Source organism: Salvelinus namaycush, chromosome 28 (genome assembly GCF_016432855.1).
Source record: "Salvelinus namaycush isolate Seneca chromosome 28, SaNama_1.0, whole genome shotgun sequence".
NCBI classification, from domain to species: domain Eukaryota; kingdom Metazoa; phylum Chordata; class Actinopteri; order Salmoniformes; family Salmonidae; genus Salvelinus; species Salvelinus namaycush.
Window position 1 is genome coordinate 8,976,922 of NC_052334.1, and position 24,323 is coordinate 9,001,244.

The window sequence follows — 24,323 nt, forward strand, 5'->3', positions numbered from 1 at the left end:
CACATGTCTATAACAGTTACACATGTCTCTAACAGTTACACATGTCTTTAACAGTTACACATGTCTCTAACAGTTACACATGTCTCTAACAGTTACACATGTCTATAACAGTTACACATGTCTATAACAGTTACACATGTCTATAACAGTTACACATGTCTATAACAGTTACACATGTCTCTAACAGTTACACATGTCTCTAACAGTTACACATGTCTCTAACAGTTACACATGTCTATAACAGTTACACATGTCTATAACAGTTACACATGTCTCTAACAGTTACACATGTCTCTAACAGTTACACATGTCTCTAACAGTTACACATGTCTCTAACAGTTACACATGTCTATAACAGTTACACATGTCTATAACAGTTACACATGTCTATAACAGTTACACATGTCTCTAACAGTTACACATGTCTCTAACAGTTACACATGTCTCTAACAGTTACACATGTCTATAACAGTTACACATGTCTATAACAGTTACACATGTCTATAACAGTTACACATGTCTCTAACAGTTACACATGTCTATAACAGTTACACATGTCTATAACAGTTACACATGTCTATAACAGTTACACATGTCTCTAACAGTTACACATGTCTCTAACAGTTACACATGTCTCTAACAGTTACACATGTCTATAACAGTTACACATGTCTATAACAGTTACACATGTCTCTAACAGTTACACATGTCTCTAACAGTTACACATGTCTATAACAGTTACACATGTCTCTAACAGTTACACATGTCTCTAACAGTTACACATGTCTCTAACAGTTACACATGTCTCTAACAGTTACACATGTCTATAACAGTTACACATGTCTCTAACAGTTACACATGTCTCTAACAGTTACACATGTCTCTAACAGTTACACATGTCTATAACAGTTACACATGTCTATAACAGTTACACATGTCTCTAACAGTTACACATGTCTCTAACAGTTACACATGTCTCTAACAGTTACACATGTCTATAACAGTTACACATGTCTATAACAGTTACACATGTCTATAACAGTTACACATGTCTCTAACAGTTACACATGTCTCTAACAGTTACACATGTCTCTAACAGTTACACATGTCTATAACAGTTACACATGTCTATAACAGTTACACATGTCTATAACAGTTACACATGTCTCTAACAGTTACACATGTCTATAACAGTTACACATGTCTCTAACAGTTACACATGTCTATAACAGTTACACATGTCTATGACAGTTACACATGTCTTTGAGACCCCCCTTCCCCCTTTATTTGACCCATGACACTTCAACAGCAGATGCTGCTGGAAGAACCAAAACCACAATGACAATTACGTTTTCTCGTTTGTGTTCTGTCTTTTTTTTGGTTTCTCCTTAATCTTCTCCTTCATCCGCTCTTCCTCAAGCTCAAACAAATAAGTCCCCTTCCCACAGCCCCCTCCATCCCTCCAAACATAGTTGAGACAGCGAGAAAGAGAGCCAGAAGTGCCTCTGTCTATAAGAAGACAGTTAGTGAGAGAATCTTTGAGTAAAGACGACAGTCAGCATCCTCTTCGAGAGGGGTGGAAAGGTCAATACCCCTGTATCGACTTCCCTGGGGGGTTTTCATATGTTGTCCAATGTGTGCATGACATATACATCAGAAGTCATAGGGATTTGAGTCCATATTCTCCACAGCAGCTGTGACTAACTCATGTGTCAGCCTGGTGTGATATAGAGGTGAGCAGGGTGGTCACAGCATGCGCGCGCGCGCGCACACACACACACACACACACACACACACACACACACACACACACACACACACACACACACACACACACACACACACAGACACACACACACACACACACACACAGACACACAGACACACAGACACACAGACACGCACACACCTTCCATGTCTCCCTCCCGCTAAGCAGGGATTTCGTCACAACAACCTTAATCAGCACAACACATCGGCTCTGAGTTATCGCGGTAATGGACGTGCCGGGTACCCCAAACCCAGAGGGGAGGAGATGAGGAGACGGAGGGGAGAGGAGAGGAGATGCATAGAGAGATAGAGGGATAGATAGAGCGGAGGAAACAAGAGGAAAGAGAGGAGAAGAGAGCTGATATGATAGGAGAGGAGAGGATGGGAGAGGAGAGAAGAGAGAGGAGAAGAGAGAGGATGGGAGAGGAGAGGAAAAGAGGAGAGGATAGGCAAGGATGGGAGAGGAGAGAGAGGATGGGAGAGGAGGGGGAGGGGATGAGAGGGGAGGAGAGGAGGGAGAGGAGAGGAGAGGAGGGGGAGGAAATGAGAGGAGAGAAGAGGAGGGGAGGGGATGAGAGGGGACTGAGGTGAACAGATCACTGTAACACATACTGTACATACACACTAATGCAGACAGATTGATTGGTCAGGTAGCTGCCACACACACACACACGCACACACACACACACACACACACACACACACACACACACACACACACCACCACCACCACCACCACCAGGGGATCCAAAACATCCTCAAAGTACCACGTATACATCTGGAAGACGGCTGCCCAACCAACTGAAGGGTGTGTGTTTGTGAGTGCGAGCACACCTCGTGCCTGCGTGCATGTGTGTGTATGGATTGAAATGGGCCATAGCAGAGCCCGGGTGAAAGGAGAGAAGACTGGGCCCATACCACTGATCACCAGACCCCTGACTCCCCAGTAGCATCGTCAGTCATTGAGACCAGGAGGAAGGTAGAGAGGTCAGAGGTCAGGGGATGTATACGGGTCAGGGGGAAGCATCCGACCATACATCTCTCTGGACCATAGAGATTCCACATTCCACACACCTGTGTAGGCTACAGAGAACTAGGATGGGTTTGACATGGGCAGGAGCAGGCCTGCGGAGAGATACACTTTATCTGCATATTCATACTGACAAAGAAAACAGCAACATGTTTCCTCATCATGGAATTGATAAGTTACCATAAATTAAAGAGGCAAAAGTTACATTCCCTTTTCTCTATTAGAATTGCGAACGATAGGAAGATAAAATTGAATATTATTTTGAACTGCAAGTACTGATTATTCTAAAGTGCATTTCACATTGGTCTCAATACACTTTAGATCTTTATACAAAAGGAGCCACATGCTTTCACTGAGAACACATTACTCTGTGTGCTTCGGGTCACAGCCATCATCTGCTTGTCAGTGTAAAACCAGGCAGAGCGTTGCCAGACTCTTACAACACGGGGAGAATCTCAATTGCGTTTTCTTGATTCCTTGCGTCCTCGTGCCTCGTGTCCTTATCAAAACTCATTGGATGAGAACTTCAGAGGTGCCGCCCCTCTGAACTTCTCAATCAATGGGTTTTGAGAAGGAGGCAAGGAGAGAGGATTTGCGGAATCAAGGAATTAAGGAAATGAGATTCTCCCCCAGTACCTATGACGATTTAAATAAGTGAGGCTGTAGTACGGTCTTTGTCCAGCAGGGAACACTTGTGCTCCGTCTGTCTCTTTCTCAGGAGTTTGAGAAGGGAACCGTCTCTAGGTCTCCATCCTAGGAAGAAAAGGTTAACCTAGTTATCAGTTCTCTCTCTCTCTCTCTCTCTCTCTCTCGCTCTCTCTCTCTCTCTCTCTCTCTCTCTCTCTCTCTCTCTCTCTAAAATCAATTTAAGGGCTTTATTGGCATGAGAAACATATGTTTACACACCTAAAGCAAGAGAACAAACAAAAGTAAAATAAACAATAACAATTAACAGTACACATTACGCTCACAAAAGTTCCAAAAGAATAAAGACATTTCAAATGTCATATTATCTGCAAATAGTTCAAGTACAAAGTGGAAAATAAATAAACATAAATATGGGTTGTATTTACAATGGTGTTTGTTCTTCACTGGTTGCCCTTTTCTTGTGGCAACAGGTCACAAATCTTGCTGCTGTGATGGCACATTGTGGTATTTCACCCAGTAAATATGGGAGTTTATCAACATTTGGTTTGTTTTCTAATTCTTCGTGGATCTGTGTAATCTGAGGGAAATATGTGTCTCTACTATGGTCATACAGACCCTGCACCCCACCCCCCCTTCTCCCTCCACACATTGCCAGCCCAGCTCCTCAGTGGGCCCAGGGGAAGGAGAAAGAGGCATGTAAATCTGGCCTCCTTTGAGAGAGCCACAGGCTCTGGAGAAAATAAATCAGGCCTCCTTTGGGAGAGCAACAGGCTCTGGAGAAAATAAATCAGGCCTCCTTTGGGAGAGGCACAGGCCTCAGTTCATGGTGAGTTCAGCCAAGCCACAACACTGAGCTGAGTCTAGCTGAAGGAGCTCTCACGGTCAAACATCTCCATTCTCTCTCTCTCTCTCTCTCTCTCTCTCTCTCTCTCTCTCTCTCTCTCTCTCTCTCTCTCTCTCTCTCTCTCTCTCTCTCTCTCTCTCTCTCTCTCTCTCTCTCTCTCTCTCTCTCTCTCTCTCTCTCTCTCTCTCTCTCTCTCTCTCTCATTACCTCTCTCTGTCAAACCTCTACATTGTGTCCCCCTCTCTCTCTCTGTTTATTTCTCTCTATCTCTCTCAATCTGTAGAGACAGAGTTTAGGGCAGAGGCCTGGGGAGTGAAGACATGAGGAGGACATCCAGACCACTATGAAGGAGATGAATGTGTGGACACTGTGGGTTGCTGGGACAAACAGTACCATCGTCCACCATGACCCTGTCACCTCTGACCTATGACAGCAGACACACACGCACAAGCAGACGCACACGCAAACACACACACACACACACACACACACACACACACACACACACACACACACACACACACACACACACACACACACACACACACACACACACACACACACACACACACACACACACACACACCTAGACAAACCCCAGTTCTCCTAATCAGCTCATTAGGATCAGATAAGTAGCCCTGATGACAGGGCTCTTAAACCAGACAGTCCTTAACCAAGACCTGAACAAAACGGCCTTCTAAAACCATGGTCTCACAGCAGATAGGCAGATAGGCCCGGGGTCAAGGGTCGGGGGGTGACCCTGGTGGGTGGGGAGGCTCGGCCTGAGAGAGGGTCATTTCCATACAGGATTTATCCCAGTGTTTTATTCCAAAGGCTCAGACCTTTCTCTTTACATCTATGCGGGCCGGCACCCATGTCTCACTGGGCCATGGCTCCGGCGGAACCGCTCTCACTTGGGGCCAAAGCCAGGCCACTGGTACTTTTCAGCTGGCATTTAGCCTACATCATAACAATGGCCAACTGTGAACTTATCACCTTCTCACAAATGCACTGTTTTGATTGTGCAGAGGTTGTTGATTCTGTACTTCACAAGTCCTCACTGTCAGCCCTAGCTATAGAAACACCATGTACTTAGTATAACATAAGGGTGGATACACTGATGGAACACTGGTGTTACTGTCTCTTTTGTTTCACAGTGTATCCTCCTGATGGGTTTCAATACAGTATCTTCTGTTTCTCACTCTTTACTTTACCACTGTATTTCATAGCCTGTGCCTCCTCCCTTCCTCATCCTCTTCCTCCCTTCTTCCTCTCAGAGGAAGAATAACTGAAAACAAGCCCCTGGGACCTAGACTGTCAACCAATCACTAACCCGTATGGGTAGCGGAGAGGCCAAGCCCCTGGAACCTAGACTGTCAACCAATCACTAACCCGTATGGGTAGCTGAGAGGCCAAGCCCCTGGGACCTAGACTGTCAACCAATCACTAACCCGTATGGGTAGCTGAGAGGCCAAGCCCCTGGGACCTAGACTGTCAACCAATCACTAACCCGTATGGGTAGCTGAGAGGCCAAGCCACTGGGACCTAGACTGTCAACCAATCACTAACCCGTATGGGTAGCTGAGAGGCCAAGCCCCTGGGACCTAGACTGTCAACCAATCACTAACCCGTATGGGTAGCTGAGAGGCCAAGCCCCTGGGACCTAGACTGTCAACCATTCACTAACCCGTATGGGTAGCTGAGAGGCCAAGCCCCTGGGACCTAGACTGTCAACCAATCACTAACCCGTATGGGTAGCTGAGAGGCCAAGCCCCTGGGACCTAGACTGTCAACCAATCACTAACCTGTATGGGTAGCTGAGAGGCCAAGCCCCTGGGACCTAGACTGTCAACCAATCACTAACCCGTATGGGTAGCTGAGAGGCCAAGCCCCTGGGACCTAGACTGTCACATAATGCTGCTTCCACATGTTTCTTCTCTGTGGTGAAATGCTGGATGTTTTATCAAGCTGAAATACACTGCTCAAAAAAATAAAAGGAACACTTAAACAACACAATGTAACTCCAAGTCAATCACACTTCTGTGAAATCAAACTGTCCACTTAGGAAGCAACACTGATTGACAATAAATTGCACATGCTGTTGTGCAAATGGAATAGACAAAAGGTGGAAATTATAGGCAATTAGCAAGACACCCCCAATAAAGGAGTGATTCTGCAGGTGGTGACCACAGACCACTTCTCAGTTCCTATGCTTCCTGGCTGATGTTTTGGTCACTTTTGAATGCTGGCGGTGCCCTCACTCTAGTGGTAGCATGAGACGGAGTCTACAACCCACACAAGTGGCTCAGGTAGTGCAGCTCATCCAGGATGGCACATCAATGCGAGCTGTGGCAAGAAGGTTTGCTGTGTCTGTCAGCGTAGTGTCCAGAGCATGGAGGCGCTACCAGGAGACAGGCCAGTACATCAGGAGACGTGGAGGAGGCCGTAGGAGGGCAACAACCCAGCAGCAGGACCGCTACCTCCGCCTTTGTGCAAGGAGGAGCACTGCCAGAGCCCTGCAAAATGACCTCCACCAGGCCACAGGTGCAGCGTGGTCAGCGTACATTTCTTTTTATTTTGAATGTCGCCAACAAAAACAACAAACAACAAAAACCTAACGTGAAGCTGACTAGGGCTATACAGGCCACTAACACAGACAACTACCCACAACTAAGGTGGAAAAACAGGCTGCCTAAGTATGATTCCCAATCAGAGACAACGATAGACAGCTGTCCCTGATTGAGAACCATACCCGGCCAAAACATAGAAACAGAAAATATAGAAATAAAGAAACTAGAATGCCCACCCTAGTCACACCCTGGCCTAACCAAAATAGAGAATAAAAGCCTCTATGGCCAGGGCGTGACAGTACCCCCCCCAAAGGTGCGGACTCTGGCCGCAAAACCTGACTCTATAGGGGAGGGTCCGGGTGGGCATCTACTTCGGTGGCGGCTCCAGTGCGGGACGCAGACCCCGCTCCACCTCTGGCTCCCCCCACTTTGGTGGCGCCTCTGGACTGGGGACCCTCGCTGCAGACCCCGGACTGGAGACCGTCGCTGGCGGCTTCGGACCGGAGACCGTTCGCTGGCGGCTCCGGACCGGAGACCGTTCGCTGGCGGCTCCGGACCGGAGACCGTTCGCTGGCGGCTCCGGACCGGAGACCGTTCGCTGGAGGCTACGGACCGGGGACCGTCGCTGGAGGCTACGGACCGAGGCTTCGTGCCATGGATACTCACTGCAGGCTCTGGGCCATGGATCATCACTGGAGGCTTCGTGCCATGAATCATCACTGGAGGCTTCGTGCCATGGATCATCAATGGAGGCTTCGTGCCATGGATCATCACTGGAGGCTTCGTGCCATGGATCATCACTGGAGGCTTCGTGCCATGGATCATCACTGGAGGCTTCGGGCCATGGATCATCACTGGAGGCTTCGTGCCATGGATCATCACTGGAGGCTTCGTGCCATGGGTCATCACTGGAGGCTTCGTGCCATGGATCATCACTGGAGGCTTCGGGCCATGGATCATCACTGGAGGCTTCGTGCCAAGGATCATCACTGGAGGCTTCGTGCCAAGGATCATCACTGGAGGCTTCGTGCCATGGATCATCACTGGAGGCTCTGGGCCATGGATCATCACTGGAGGCTTCGTTCCATGAATCATCACTGGAGGCTTCGTGCCATGGATCATCACTGGAGGCTTCGTGCCAAGGATCATCACTGGAGGCTTCGTGCCAAGGATCATCACTGGAGGCTTCGTGCCAAGGATCATCACTGGAGGCTTCGTGCCATGGATCATCACTGGAAGCTTTGTGCCATGGATCATCACTGGAGGCTTCGTGCCATGGATCATCACTGGAGGCTTCGTGCCATGGATCACCACTGGAGGCTTCGTGCCATGGATCATCACTGGAGTGAGGAGACGTATGGACAGCCTGGTGCGTGGAGCTGCCACAGGACTCACCAGGCTGGGGAGACATGCAGGAGGCCTGGTTCTGGGAGCAGGCACAGGACTCACCAGGCTGGGGAGACATACTGGAGGCCTGGTTCTTGGAGTAGGCACCAGATACACTGGGCCGTGGAGGCCACTGGAGGCCTCGAGCGAAGAGCCTGCACAACCCGTCCTGGCTGGATGGTTACCTTCGCCCGGTAAAGGCGGGGCACTGGCACACAACACACTGGGCTGTGCAGACGCACCGGAGACACCGTGCGCAGAGCCGGAGCAGGATATCCTGGGCCGTAGAGACGCACTGGCGGCCAGATGCGCTGAGCCGGCACCATCGGTCCTGGCTGGATGCCCACTCTAGCCCGGCCGATGCGGAGAGCTGGAATGTAGCACACCGGGCTGTGAACGCGCACTGGAGACACCGTGCACTCCACCGAATAACACGGTGCCTGACCAGTACCACGCTCCTTACGGTAAGCACGAGGAGTTGGCTCAGGTCTGAATCCTGACTCTGCCAATCCCCTCGTGTGCCCCCCCCCAAAATGTTTTGGAGTGACCTCCTGGTCTTTCGTGCCAGCCTTGACCCTGTGTAATCCTGGGCCCTTTTACTCGCTGCCTCCGCCTTCCTCGCTGCTTCCACCTGCTCCCACGGCAGGCGATCCTTTCCCGCCAGGATCTCCTCCCACGTACAGGATCCTTTCCCATTCAGGATGTCCTCCCATGTCCAGTCCTCCTTACCACGCTGCTTGGTCCGTTTGTGGTGGGTAGTTCTGTCACGAACGTCGTCAGGGTGTAAATGACCGGACCAAGGTGCAGCGTGGTCAGCGTACATTTCTTTTTATTTTGAATGTCGCCAACAAAAACAACAAACAACAAAAACCTAACGTGAAGCTGACTAGGGCTATACAGGCCACTAACACAGACAACTACCCACAACTAAGGTGGAAAAACAGGCTGCCTAAGTATGATTCCCAATCAGAGACAATGATAGACAGCTGTCCCTGATTGAGAACCATACACGGCCAAAACATAGAAACAGAAAACATAGAAATAAAGAAACTAGAATGCCCAACATAGTCACACCCTGGCCTAACCAAAATAGAGAATAAAAGACTCTCTATGGCCAGGGCGTGACACACTTGACCAAGCATCTTGTAGAGCATCTGTGTGAATCTGTAACACAAGTCAAGTCAAGTGTTATTTGTCATATTTAAAAATATATATATATTTCCCCTTTATTTAACCAGGTAGGCTAGTTGACAACAAGTTCTCATTTACAACTGCAACCTGGCCAAGATAAAGCAAAGCAGTTCGACACATACAACAACACAGAGTTACACATGGAGTAAAACAAACATACAGTCAATAATACAGTAGAAAAATAAATATATATACAATGTGAGCAAATGAGGTGAGATAAGGGAGGTAAAGGCAAAAAAAGGCCATGGTGGCGAAGTAAATACAATATAGCAAGTAAAACACGTGGTGTACACAGTACAATGACATGCAGGTTCAACTCCCAATGCGACAATAATAGGAATACAAGTAAAGGTACATTTTGAATACAAATGAATTGAATAAAATAAGGTGTGTGTTGTCTCCAGACATACCAAGGCCTTACACCTCCTCTCCCAGCCCGATACCTAGAAACAGACTGAGAACGAGGATATAACTACACCTTCCTCTGCACTCCCAACAATAACATCGAAACCATTTCTCAGACCTCTGTGTCACCTCAGTTCACAATGCTCTAGCAAGCCGTTGAGACTACTTGATGATACTTGATGGTAGTAGCGAGTCTTTAAAAAAATGATTTTGTTTAAAGGCGTCCCCGAACCATAGCCCTAACCTTAACCACGTGGAATTAATGCGTCAAACATAGACGTTCATCCCATAATCCGTTTTTTTTTCCCGAGGGGGAAACTATGAGATCTTGTCGCTTCTGCAGGAGGCAGTTTCCATGAGTATATAAGGTTTAGAGACACCCTACTCCTCTCCTCCCCCATCTCAAGACACCTTTACATGTATCAACCCACAGATTTCTCAGAGCCCTGTCACTCACCGCATCCACATCCCAGGGGGCTGTGGAGGGGACAGAAGGGAGGGTGGAGTTGGGAGCAGCCTTCACAGACACCACTCTGCACCCCAGACATAAACACGGCTGACAAATGGGCCTCAGTATCAGGTGTCTCAGTAGAACATTTAGAAGTAACGAGACAATGAGACACAGAAAGCCCCTATTTACCACTAACCCTTTACCATTAAAACCAGAGAAGCCCCTTATCTACCCCTAACCCTTTACCACTGAAACCAGAGAAACCCGTATCTACCCCTAACCCTTTACCATTAAAACCAGAGAAACCCCTATTTACCACTAACCCTTTACCATTAAATCCAGAGAAGCCCCATCTACCCCTAACCCTTTACCATTAAAACCAGAGAAACCCCTATCTACCCCTAACCATTTACCATTAAAACCAGAGAAACCCCTATCTACCCCTAACCATTTACCATTAAAACCAGAGAAACCCTTATCTACCCCTAACCCTTTACCATTAAAACCAGAGAAACCCTTATCTACCCCTAACCCTTTACCATTAAAACCAGAGAAACCCTTATTTACCCCCAACCCTTTACCATTAAAACCAGAGAAACCCCTATCTACCATTACAACCCCAATCTATGAGAAGAGTAAGCGTTGTGTTGTGCGTGCGTGCGTGCGCTGTGAGGCACTGTGCTGTGAGCTCACTCAACATGTGTACACACACACACACACACACACACACACACACACACACACACACACACACACACACACACACACACACACACACACACACACACACACATACACACACACACACACACAAAACATGCATGTGTGTATGTGTGTTTCGTTCTTCTATCCTCGTCGGGACTTAACATTGATTACCATTCAAAATCCTATTTTCATTAAACCTCCCTCTAACCCTTACCCTTACCCTAACCTTAACCCGTAACCCTAACCAAAACCCTAAACCTTAACCTAACCGCGAACCCCTTACCCGTACTCTAACCCTAACTGTAACCCTAACCCTAAACATCTGAGCTTAAAATAGCCTTTGTCCTCATGGGGATGTGGGAAATACATCTTCCTTGTTTTACTATTCTTGTGGGATCTTCAGGGGATTTTAGTTCCCCACAGGATAGAAGTACCAACAAAACACACACATATATACAGTACCAGTCAAAAGTTTGGACACACCTACTCATTCCATGGATTTTCTTTATTTTTACTATTTTCCACATTGTGGAATAGTAGTGAAGATATCAAAACTATGAAATAGCACATATGGAATCATGTAGTAACCAGTTCTTCAAAATAGCCACCATTTGCCTTGATGACAGCTTTGCACACTCTTCACATTCTCTCAACCAGCTTCATGACCTGGAATGCATTTCAATGAACATGTGTGCCTTGTTAAAGGTTAATTTCTGGAATTGATTTCCTTCTTAATGCGTTTGAGCCAATCCGTTGTGTTGTGACATGGTAGGGGTGGTATACAGAAGATAGCCTTATTTGGTAAAAGACCAAGTCTATATTATGGCAAGAACAGCTCAAATAAGCAAAGAGAAACGACAGTCCATCATTACTTTAAGACATGAAGGTCAGTCAATGCAGAAAATTTCAAGAACTTTGAAAGTTTCTTCAAGTGCAGTCGCAAAAACTAACAAGCTAACTAACAAACTAACCGCCATGTCTTTGTGAGACACAGAGTAGGTGAACGGATGATCTCTGCATGCGTGGTTCCCTCCGTGAAGCATGGAGGAGGAGGTGTGATGTGTGGGGGTGCTTTGCTGGTGACACTGTCAGTGATTTATTTAGAATTCAAGGCACACCAAACCAGCATGAATACCACAGCCTTCTGCAGCTATACGCCATCACATCTGGTTTGGGCTTAGTGGGACTATCATTTGTTTTTCAACATGACAATGACCCAACACACCTCCAGGCTGTGTAAGGGCTATTTGACCAAGAAGGAGAGTGATGGAGTGCTGCATCAGATAACCTGGCCTCCACAATCACCCGATCTCAACCCAATTGAGATGATTTGGGATGAGTTGGACCGAAGAGTGAAGGAAAAGCAGCCAACAAGTGCTCAGCATATGTGGGAACTCCTTCAAGACTGTTGGAAAAGCATTCCAGGTGATGCTGGTTGAGAGAATGCCAAGAGTGTGCCAAGCTGTCATCAAGGAAAAGGGTGGCTACTTTGAAGAATCTAAAATCAAAAGTATGTTGGTTACTACATGATTCCATATGTTATGTCATAGTTTTGTTGTCTTCACTATTATTCTACAATGTAGAACATAGTAAAATAAAGAAAAACCCTTCAATGAAGAGGTGTGTCCACACTTTTGACTGGTACTCTATGTTTGCTTTACTATCAATGTGGGGACCAAAACCCCTAAAGCTAACCCCTAAAGCTAACCATAACCCTAAACCTGACGCCTAAGCCTAAAATAGCCTTTGTACTTTTGGGGGCCGGCAAAATGTCCCCACTTGTCCAAATTGTCCCTGCTTTAATGTAGTTTCTGACAGGTCAATCAGAAAGGCTGCTCTGAATGCTCATTTAACTTCATCAAGAAAGCATCAAATAATTAACTTTGTTTCCTATTCTACGGGCATAGTAGCCAGGTTGATGCCAGCTGCCCAGCAATAGGCTACCTGTCATCAGCATCTGGCTCCGTGGAGCGTTCCTCATAGACGAGGTCATGCCCCAAACTATTTAGTAATATTCCATATTGCATTCTGTCTCTGTTGTTCATTCAGTTATGCCTGTACTCGATTTAACTACTGTTGTGAGGACTTCTGGTCCCAAGAATAGTGAAGCCAAACACACACACACACACTGACACACACACGCTGACACACACACACACACACACACTGACACACACACGCTGACACACACACACACACACTGACATACAGAAGGTTTCACAGTTGTGACACTAACCTATGAAGGACATGCTAGAGCCAGAGTTCACATTGAGACAGGAAGTTAAGGGTGAGAGGGAGCTGGGTCGGCCGGGACGAAGCATGAGGAGCCAATTGTCCATGTTATCCTGTTTCAGTCGGAGCGTCTGGTAAATGCACAATAGTCTTAACAGGAAACACATCACTAACATATGGTCGAGGCCCCTGAGTCCACGCTGATGTGCCTCTGGAAAGCTTGAAGTGGCCAAAGGCTAGAGTAGCACAAGTGGGTCTCTCACTGGGTAAAGCAAGAATACGATCATGTAGCCAGTGTGTGTACGTACAGTGGATGTGTGTGTTTGTGTGTGTTCTGTGTTCTCTCCCATTATGGGAGCCATATGGTCCATTTACTGCCCTTCCCTCTTTGTAATCTATCCAATCACTGCCCCTCCCTCTCTGTACTCTATCCAAGCACGGCCCCTCCCTCTCTGTACTCTATCCAATCACTGCCCCTCCCTCTCTGTACTCTATCCAATCACTGCCCCTCCTTCTCTGTACTCTATCCAGTTACTAGCACAACAACTCTCAATACCAGCACATTGGTAAATATTTACAGTCTGGGCACAGAATAAAAAAGAGAGGGGGGAGAAGGACAAGAAATTAAGGAGAGGAAAATAACAGATTAGTGCGCTGGTGGAATACATCTTCAGGTGTTAGCAGAGGGCCAGGAGGGAGAGACAATACACTGGGTCATGTGTTAGCAGAGGGCCAGGAGGGTGAGACAATACACTGGGTCAGGTGTTAGCAGAGGGCCAGGAGGGAGAGACAATACACTGGGTCAGGTGTTAGCAGAGGGCCAGGAGGGAGAGACAATACACTGGGTCATGTGTTAGCAGAGGGCCAGGAGGGAGAGACAATACACTGGGTCAGGTGTTAGCAGAGGCCCAGGAGGGAGAGACAATACACTGGGTCAGGTGTTAGCAGAGGGCCAGGAGGGAGAGACAATACACTGGGTCAGGTGTTAGCAGAGGGCCAGGAGGGAGAGACAATACACTGGGGCAGGTGTTAGCAGAGGGCCAGGAGGGAGAGACAATACACTGGGTCAGGTGTTAGCAGAGGGCCAGGAGGGTGAGACAATACACTGGGTCAGGTGTTAGCAGAGGGCCAGGAGGGAGAGACAATACACTGGGTCAGGTGTTAGCAGAGGGCCAGGAGGGAGAGACAATACACTGGGTCAGGTGTTAGCAGAGGGCCAGGAGGGAGAGACAATACACTGGGTCAGGTGTTAGCAGAGGGCCAGGAGGGTGAGACAATACACTGGGTCAGGTGTTAGCAGAGGGCCAGGAGGGAGAGACAATACACTGGGTCAGGTGTTAGCAGAGGGCCAGGAGGGTGAGACAATACACTGGGTCAGGTGTTAGCAGAGGGCCAGGAGGGTGAGACAATACACTGGGTCAGGTGTTAGCAGAGGGCCAGGAGGGAGAGACAATACACTGGGTCAGGTGTTAGCAGAGGGCCAGGAGGGAGAGACAATACACTGGGTCAGGTGTTAGCAGAGGGCCAGGAGGGAGAGACAATACACTGGGTCAGGTGTTAGCAGAGGGCCAGGAGGGAGAGACAATACACTGGGTCAGGTGTTAGCAGAGGGCCAGGAGGGAGAGACAATACACTGGGTCAGGTGTTAGCAGAGGGCCAGGAGGGAGAGACAATACACTGGGTCAGGTGTTAGCAGAGGGCCAGGAGGGAGAGACAATACACTGGGTCAGGTGTTAGCAGAGGGCCAGGAGGGAGAGACAATACACTGGGTCAGGTGTTAGCAGAGGGCCAGGAGGGAGAGACAATACACTGGGTCAGGTGTTAGCAGAGGGCCAGGAGGGAGAGACAATACACTGGGTCAGGTGTTAGCAGAGGGCCAGGAGGGTGAGACAATACACTGGGTCAGGTGTTAGCAGAGGGCCAGGAGGGAGAGACAATACACTGGGTCAGGTGTTAGCAGAGGGCCAGGAGGGAGAGACAATACACTGGGTCAGGTGTTAGCAGAGGGCCAGGAGGGAGAGACAATACACTGGGTCAGGTATAAGCAGAGGGCCAGGAGGGAGAGACAATACACTGGGTCAGGTGTTAGCAGAGGGCCAGGAGGGAGAGACAATACACTGGGTCAGGTGTTAGCAGAGGGCCAGGAGGGAGAGACAATACACTGGGTCAGGTGTTAGCTGAGGGCCAGGAGGGAGAGACAATACACTGGGTCAGGTGTTAGCAGAGGGCCAGGAGGGAGAGACAATACACTGGGTCAGGTGTTAGCAGAGGGCCAGGAGGGAGAGACAATACACTGGGTCATGTGTTAGCAGAGGGCCAGGAGGGAGAGACAATACACTGGGTCAGGTGTTAGCAGAGGGCCAGGAGGGAGAGACAATACACTGGGTCAGGTATAAGCAGAGGGCCAGGAGGGAGAGACAATACACTGGACTGGAGGTCTAGGCTTCTATACAGACTCACTGGAGCATCAGCCTATTGGGGGAGAGAGTGGGGGAGGAGGGGTGGCAGGGGGGAGGACTGTGTATTCTAAAGCTCTGTTCAGAGAAGGCGGTAGTAGGGTACTGGGGTGGTAGAGTACTGGGGTGGTAGGGTACTGGGGTGGTAGGGTACTGAGGTGGTAGAGTACTGGGGTGGTAGGGTACTGGGGTGGTAGGGTACTGAGGTGGTAGAGTACTGGGGTGGTAGGGTACTGGGGTGGTAGGGTACTGAGGTGGTAGAATACTGGGGTGGTAGGGTACTGGGGTGGTAGAATACTGGGGTGGTAGGGTACTGGGGTGGTAGGGTACTGGGGTGGTAGGGTACTGAGGTGGTAGAGTACTGGGGTGGTAGGGTACTGGGGTGGTAGGGTACTGAGGTGGTAGAATACTGGGGTGGTAGGGTACTGGGGTGGTAGGGTACTGGGGTGGTAGGATACTGAGGTGGTAGAATACTGGGGTGGTAGGGTACTGGGGTGGTAGGGTACTGAGGTGGTAGAACACTGGGGTGGTAGGGTACTGGGGTGGTAGGGTACTGGGGTGGTAGGATACTGAGGTGGTAGGGTACTGGGGTGGTAGAGTACTGGGGTGATAGGGTACTGGGGTGGTAGGGTACTGGGGTGGTAGGATACTGGGGTGGTAGGGTACTATGGTGGTAGGTTACTGGGGTGGTAGGGTACTGGGGTGATAGGGTACTGGGGTGGTGGGGTACTGGGGTGGTAGGGTACTGAGGTGGTAGAGTACTGGGGTGGTAGGGTACTGGGGTGGTAGGGTACTGAGGTGGTAGAGTACTGGGGTGGTAGGGTACTGGGGTGGTAGGGTACTGAGGTGGTAGAATACTGGGGTGGTAGGGTACTGGGGTGGTAGGGTACTGGGGTGGTAGAATACTGGGGTGGTAGGGTACTGGGGTGGTAGGGTACTGGGGTGGTAGGGTACTGAGGTGGTAGAGTACTGGGGTGGTAGGGTACTGGGGTGGTAGAGTACTGGGGTGGTAGAATACTGGGGTGGTAGGGTACTGGGGTGGTAGGATACTGAGGTGGTAGAATACTGGGGTGGTAGGGTACTGGGGTGGTAGGGTACTGAGGTGGTAGAATACTGGGGTGGTAGGGTACTGGGGTGGTAGGGTACTGGGGTGGTAGGATACTGAGGTGGTAGGGTACTGGGGTGGTAGGGTACTGAGGTGGTAGAATACTGGGGTGGTAGGGTACTGGGGTGGTAGGGTACTGGGGTGGTAGGATACTGAGGTGGTAGGGTACTGGGTGGTAGGGTACTGGGGTGGTAGGGTACTGGGGTGGTAGGATACTATGGTGGTAGGATACTGGGGTGGTAGGGTACTGGGGTGGTAGGGTACTGGGGTGGTAGGGTACTGAGGTGGTAGAGTACTGGGGTGGTAGGATACTGGGGTGGTAGGGTACTATGGTGGTAGGATACTGGGGTGGTAGGCTACTGGGGTGGTAGGGTACTGGGGTGGTAGAGTACTGGGGTGGTAGAGTACTATGGTGGTAGGGTACTGGGGTGATAGGGTACTGGGGTGGTAGAATACTGGGGTGATAGGGTATTGGGGTGGTAGGGTACTGGGGTGATATGGTACTGGGGTGGTAGGATACTGGGGTGGTAGGGTATTGGGGTGGTAGGGTACTGTGGTGGTAGGATACTGGGGTGGTAGGGTACTGGGGTGGTAGGGTACTGGGGTGATAGGGTACTGGGGTGATAGGGTACTGGGGTGGTAGGGTACTGGGGTGATAGGGTACTGGGGTGGTAGGGTACTGGGGTGATAGGGTACTGGGGTGGTAGGATACCTGGGTGGTAGGGTACTGGGGTGGTAGGGTACTGGGGTGATAGGGTACTGGGGTGGTAGGATACTGGGGTGGTAGGGTACTGGGGTGATAGGGTACTGGGGTGGTAGGATACCTGGGTGGTAGGGTACTGGGGTGATAGGGTACTGGGGTGATAAGGTACTGCGGTGGTAGGGTACTGGGGTGATAGGGTACTGGGGTGGTAGGATACTGGGGTGGTAGGGTACTGGGGTGGTAGAATACTGGGGTGATAGGGTACTGGGGTGGTAGGGTACTGGGGTGATAGGGTACTGGGGTGATAGGGTACTGGGGTGGTAGGATACTGGGGTGGTAGGGTACTGGGGTGATAGGGTACTGAGGTGGTAGAGTACTGGGGTGGTAGGGTACTGGGGTGGTAGGGTACTGGGGTGGTAGGGTACTGGGGTGGTAGGATACTGGGGTGGTAGGGTACTGGGGTGATAGGGTACTGAGGTGGTAGAGTACTGGGGTGGTAGGGTACTGGGGTGGTAGGGTACTGGGGTCTTAGGGTACTGGGGTGATAGGGTACTGGGCTGGTAGGATACTGGGGTGGTAGGGTACTGGGGTGGTAGGGTACTGGGGTGATAGGATACTCGGGTGGTAGGATACTGGGGTGGTAGGGTACTGGGGTGGTAGGGTACTGGGGTGTTAGGGTACTGGGGTGGTAGGGTACTGGGGTGGTAGGGTACTGGGGCAACAGAATGATTATTCCAGTCCCAGACAGTGTTTGTGTGGACCATCTACTAAAGACCGGTCAGCCTGCTCTGCTGTACCTGGCTGCATGGCGTTAGGTTATGACCCCCAATATTCACAACACCTCAATGGGGCTACGGTAACACAGCCCTGATCAGAAGAGCGATAGTTGTCCTTGTCCCAGATATTGAAGCTCCCAACATCCCTGTCCCTACCCTCCCCACCCTTAGCCTCACCCTTAGCCTCACCCTTAGCCTCAACCATGCTACCACTATGTACCAAAGAAGACATTTGGAGGAGAGCAAATTTGTCAATTGGACAAAACAATCTGCATTGGATAGATATGTCTCCAGGCCTTTTAATAACTGAAGACAGAGAACAACAGCCCTCACGCTCTCTCTCTCTCTCTCCCTCCCTTCATCACTCTCTCTCTCTCTCCCTCCCTTCATCACGCTCTCTCTCTCCCTCCCTTCATCTCTCTCTCCCTCCCTCCCTTCATCACTCTCTCTCTCTCCCTCCCTTCATCACTCTCTCTCTCTCTCCCTCCCTTCATCACACTCTCTCTCTCCCTCCCTTCGTCACTCTCTCTCTCTCCCTCCCTTCATCACACTCTCTCCCTCCCTCCCTTCATCTCTCTCTCTCTCTCTCTCCCTCCCTTCATCTCTCTCCCTTCATCTCTCTCCCTCCCTCCCTTCATCTCTCTCTCTCCCTCCCTCCCTTCATCACTCTCTCTCTCTCCCTCCCTTCATCACTCTCTCTCTCTCCCTCCCTTCATCACTCTCTCTCTCTCTCCCTCCCTTCATCACACTCTCTCTCTCTCCCTCCCTTCATCACTCTCTCTCTCTCCCTCCCTTCGTCACTCTCTCTCTCCCTCCCTTCATCACTCTCTCTCTCTCTCCATCACTCTCTCTCTCTCTCCCTCCCTTCGTCACTCTCTCTCTCTCCCTCCCTTCATCACTCTCTCTCTCTCTCCCTCCCTTCATCACTCTCTCTCTCTCTCTCCCTCCCTTCATCACACTCTCTCTCTCCCTCCCTTCATCTCTCTCTCCCTCCCTCCCTTCATCACGCTCTCGCTCTCTCTCCCTCCCTTCATCACTCTCTCTCTCTCTCTCCCTCCCTTCATCACACACTCTCTCTCCCTCCCTTCATCTCTCTCTCCCTTCCTCCCTTCATCACGCTCTCGCTCTCTCTCCCTCCCTTCATCACTCTCTCTCTCTCTCCCTCCCTTCATCACACACTCTCTCTCCCTCCCTTCATCTCTCTCTCCCTCCCTCCCTTCATCACGCTCTCTCTCTCTCTCTCCCTTCATCACTCTCTCTCTCTCTTCCTCCCTTCATCACACACTCTCTCTCCCTCCCTTCATCTCTCTCTCCCTCCCTCCCTTCATCACGCTCTCTCTCTCTCTCTCCCTTCATCACTCTCTCTCTCCGTCCCTCACTCCAATTCATTATAGTTTAATTAATTTCCTTTCTTTCTCTCCTTTCCTCCTCTCTGCTGCGGTGAATGGAAGGTCAAGGCTCAATCTGAAAAACACAAGGAAAAAGATGAGGAGGAGGAGTGCACCCCTCGAAGATCAAAGACTCTGTTCCATTGTGAGGCAGTACAATGGAAGCTGTAGCTGGGAGTGACTGGGGGGTGAGGAGGGTGAGGTGGGGGTCTGACCTCCCTGCTGGCCAACTGACAGCACATAGGGGGGGTGATTCATTGGGGGAAAGAGAGAGGGTGGTGGAAGCGAGTAATACTGTACAGTACAGTACAGTACAGTTATGTCAGAGGAGACTCAGAAGAATATAGGACACTGACTGTATAGTTGTTATTTAGGTTGTCATTGTTAAATAAGAGTTTGTTCTTAACCTACTTTCCTAGTTAAATGAAGGTTAAATGAAGGTTAAATGAAGGTTAAATGAAAGGTGTAGGACTACGGGATTCCATAGTGAAATGAAAGACTGATTCTCAACTCTTTCCTTCCATGTATGTATGTATGTATGTATGTATGTATGTATGTATGTATGTATGTATGTATGTATGTATGTATGTATGTATGTATGTATGTATGTATGTATGTATGTATGTATGTACGTAAGGTCATAAAGCTCTCCAAGTCATTGATTGTGGCAAATATATGGTAATGATATGTGTCATCGCTTCTCTTTTTTTCTTTCTTCTTTCTATTCTTCTTTTTCTTGTTGTAGTAAAAACAAACATGCCATCCTTTGCATTAAAGCTGTGACATTCAATATCATCTCTTTATCAGAACAAGCCCTAGAGAGGTGTTGGCTGGAGGCTGGGGATGTTATCTGGAGGCTGGGGGTGTTAGCTGAGGCTGGAGCTGGGGGGTGTTAGCTGGGGCTGGGGGGTGTTAGCTGAGGTTGAGGCTGGGGGTGTTAGCTGGAGGATGGGGGTGTTAGCTGAGGCTGAGGCTGGGGGGTGTTAGCTGGGGCTGGGGGGTGTTAGCTGGAGGCTGGGGGTGTTAGCTGAGGCTGAGGCTGAGGGGGTGGTAGCTGGGGCTGGGGGGTGTTAGCTGGAGGCTGGGGGTGTTAGCTGAGGCTGAGGCTGGGGGGTGTTAGCTGGAGGCTGGGGGTGTTAGCTGAGGCTGAGGCTGGGGGGTTTTAGCTGGGGCTGGGGGGTGTTAGCTGGAGGCTGGGGGTGTTAGCTGAGGCTGAGGCTGGGGAGTGTTAGCTGGGGCTGGGGGTGTTAGTTTAGGCTGGGGCTGGGGGGTGTTAGCTGAGGCTGGAGGTGGGGGTGTTAGCTGGGGGTGGGGGTGGGGGTGTTAGCTGAGGCTGGGGGTGGGGTGTTAGCTGAGGCTGGGGGTGGGGTGTTTGATGGGGCTGGGGGTGGGGGTGTTAGCTGAGGCCTGGGATGTTAGCTGAGGCTGGGGGTGGGGTGTTTGATGGGGCTGGGGGTGTTAGCTGAGGCCTGGGATGTTAGCGGAGGCTGGGGGTGGGGTGTTTGATGGGGCTGGGGGTGGGGGTGTTAGCTGAGGCTGGGGGTGGGGTGTTTGATGGGGCTGGGGGTGGGGGTGTTAGCTGAGGCTGGGGGTGGGGTGTTAGCTGGGTCTTGGGGTGGGGCTGTTAGCTGGGGCTGGGATGGTTAGCTGGGGCTGTGCGTGTTAGCTGGGGCTGGATGTGTTAGCTGAGGCTGGGTGTGTTAGCTGAGGCTGTGTGTGGGGGTGTGAGCTGGGGCTGAGTTGTTAGCTGAGGCTGGGGCTGGGGTGTTAGCTGAGGCTGGGGGTGTAAGCTGAGTTAAATATGTGTCTCTATTATGGTCATACATTTGGCAGGAGGTTAGGATGTGTAAAAGGTTGAGTCAATCGAATCTGGTATCAGGATAAAATGTGATTCAGAGTCACCAAACATACTTTAAGTATTTTTATTTAACATAAGCGATAAATGGTAAATGCAATTTTCGTATATACAGGTTCACTGTATCACCACGCAGGGTAAAGCAGAGAACTGACTGAAATAGTACAGACATCTTCTTTTATACTGTGACAGATGTAGTTCCAACTTCAGAGTTGGCCTGTCACAGTAGAGGCTTAGCGTGGTTTAAACTTGCTAGCCTATCGGTGGTGCCCAGGCTGGTCCCAGCCTCACAGCACACAGGATCCAGATATCCGGAAGTGTTTGTTGTGAAGTTTGAGTTGAGTTGTCGGTGGCTACACTGCTCAGTTCCTGTTTTCTTGTTATTCAGCATTTTTCCATCTTGTCTCAACCTTCTGGTTAGCACAGTCGACACCCCAGATTAACAACAGCTTTTCTGCAGTCACGCTATGTTTTGTGATTAACATGTCCTATTTCTATAAGGCATATATTTCTGTTAAAAAGAGAACAAAACCATCCTTCACAGATGTGCAGCTCAGTTTCCACCTCATTTTGTGGGCAGTCTGCGCATAGCCTGTTTTCTCTTGAGAGCCAGGTCTGCCTAAGGCGGCCTGCCTCTATAGCAAGGCCATGTTCACTGAGTCTGTACATAGTCAAAACTTTCCTTAAATTTGGGTCAGTCACGGTGCTCAGGTATTCTGCCTCTGTGAAGTCTCTGTTTAGGGGCAAATAAGCATTACAGTTTGCTCAGTTTTTTTGTTAATTCTTTCCAATGTGTCAAGTAATTATATTTTTGTTTTCTCATGATTGTGTTGCTGTCCTGGGGCTATGTGAGGTCTGTTTCTCTCTTTCTCTCCTTCTCCACTATTAATCTGCTAGTTCACTGTTTACCAAATCCACAGAGGATCCTGGCCTAGCACCACTATGTTCCATTAACCTTTAACCTCTCTCCTAACGCAGAGCAGCGCTATGGGTACCGGAGCCAGAGACAGTGCCGGGGCAGGCAGGCGGCTAGACCAACCGGACAACTGTTTGTATGAGATGTGTATAACCCTGGCTGCCCGGGATCACGTTCCCTGGAGAGCTAGACAAAATCCACCTGGATAGACCACTGACAGCCCTGACTAACCCTGGTGAAGACATGGACCACTGACAGCCCTGACTAACCCTGGTGAAGACATGGACCACTGACAGTCCTGACTAACCCTGGTGAAGACATGGACCACTGACAGTCCAGACTAACCCTGGTGAAGACATGGACCACTGACAGTCCTGACTAACCCTGGTGAAAACATGGACCCCTGACAGTCCTGACTAACCCTGGTGAAGACATGGACCCCTGACAGTCCTGACTAACCCTGGTGAAGACATGGACCCCTGACAGTCCTGACTAACCCTGGTGAAGACATGGACCCCTGACAGTCCTGACTAACCCTGGTGAAGACATGGACCCCTGACAGTCCTGACTAACCCTGGTGAAGACATGGACCCCTGACAGTCCTGACTAACCCTGGTGAAGACATGGACCCCTGACAGCCCTGACCAACCCTGGTGAAGACATGGACCACTGACAGTCCTGACTAACCCTGGTGAAGACATGGACCCCTGACAGCCCTGACTAACCCTGGTGAAGACATGGACCACTGACAGTCCTGACTAACCCTGGTGAAGACATGGACCACTGACAGTCCAGACTAACCCTGGTGAAGACATGGACCACTGACAGTCCTGACTAACCCTGGTGAAAACATGGACCCCTGACAGTCCAGACTAACCCTGGTGAAGACATGGACCCCTGACAGTCCTGACTAACCCTGGTGAAGACATGGACCACTGACAGTCCTGACTAACCCTGGTGAAGACATGGACCCCTGACAGTCCTGACCAACCCTGGTGAAGACATGGACCCCTGACAGTCCTGACTAACCCTGGTGAAGACATGGACCCCTGACAGCCCTGACTAACCCTGGTGAAGACATGGACCCCTGACAGTCCTGACTGACCTGGTGAAGACATGGACCACTGACAGTCCTGACTAACCCTGGTGAAGACATGGACCCCTGACAGCCCTGACTAACCTGGTGAAGACATTTACCCCTGACAGTCCAGACTAACCCTGGTGAAGACAAGAACCACTAACAGTCCAGACTAACCCTGGTGAAGACATAGACCACTAACAGTCCTGACTAACCCTGGTGAAGACATGGACCACTAACGGTCCTGACTAACCCTGGTGAAGACATGGACCACTGACAGTCCTGACTAACCCTGGTGAAGACATGGACCACTGACAGTCCAGACTAACCCTGGTGAAGACATGGACCCCTGACAGTCCTGACTAACCCTGGTGAAGACATGGACTACTGACAGTCCTGACTAACCCTGGTGAAGACATGGACCCCTGACAGCCCTGACTAACCCTGGTGAAGACATGGACCACTGACAGTCCTGACTAACCCTGGTGAAGACATGGACCACTGACAGTCCTGACTAACCCTGGTGAAGACATGGACCACTAACGGTCCTGACTAACCCTGGTGAAGACATGGACCACTGACAGTCCTGACTAACCCTGGTGAAGACATGGACCACTGACAGTCCAGACTAACCCTGGTGAAGACATGGACCCCTGACAGTCCTGACTAACCCTGGTGAAGACATGGACTACTGACAGTCCTGACTAACCCTGGTGAAGACATGGACCACTGACAGCCCTGACTAACCCTGGTGAAGACATGGACCACTGACAGTCCTGACTAACCCTGGTGAAGACATGGACCACTGACAGTCCTG

General features: G+C 49.9%; 1 protein-coding gene across 1 annotated transcript; it reads right to left on the reverse strand.

Moving 5' to 3' along the window:
* Nucleotides 1-15,767: 15,767 nt before the first annotated feature.
* On the reverse strand, nucleotides 15,768-18,474 carry LOC120023028 (proline-rich extensin-like protein EPR1). Its single transcript, XM_038966978.1, has 3 exons — nucleotides 18,426-18,474; nucleotides 17,135-18,205; nucleotides 15,768-17,053 (listed from the first exon to the last, which is right to left on the reverse strand). The coding sequence occupies exons 1-3, from the start codon at nucleotides 18,472-18,474 to the stop codon at nucleotides 15,768-15,770; spliced, it is 2,406 nt and encodes an 801-aa protein (XP_038822906.1).
* Between the last annotated feature and the right edge of the window lie 5,849 nt (nucleotides 18,475-24,323).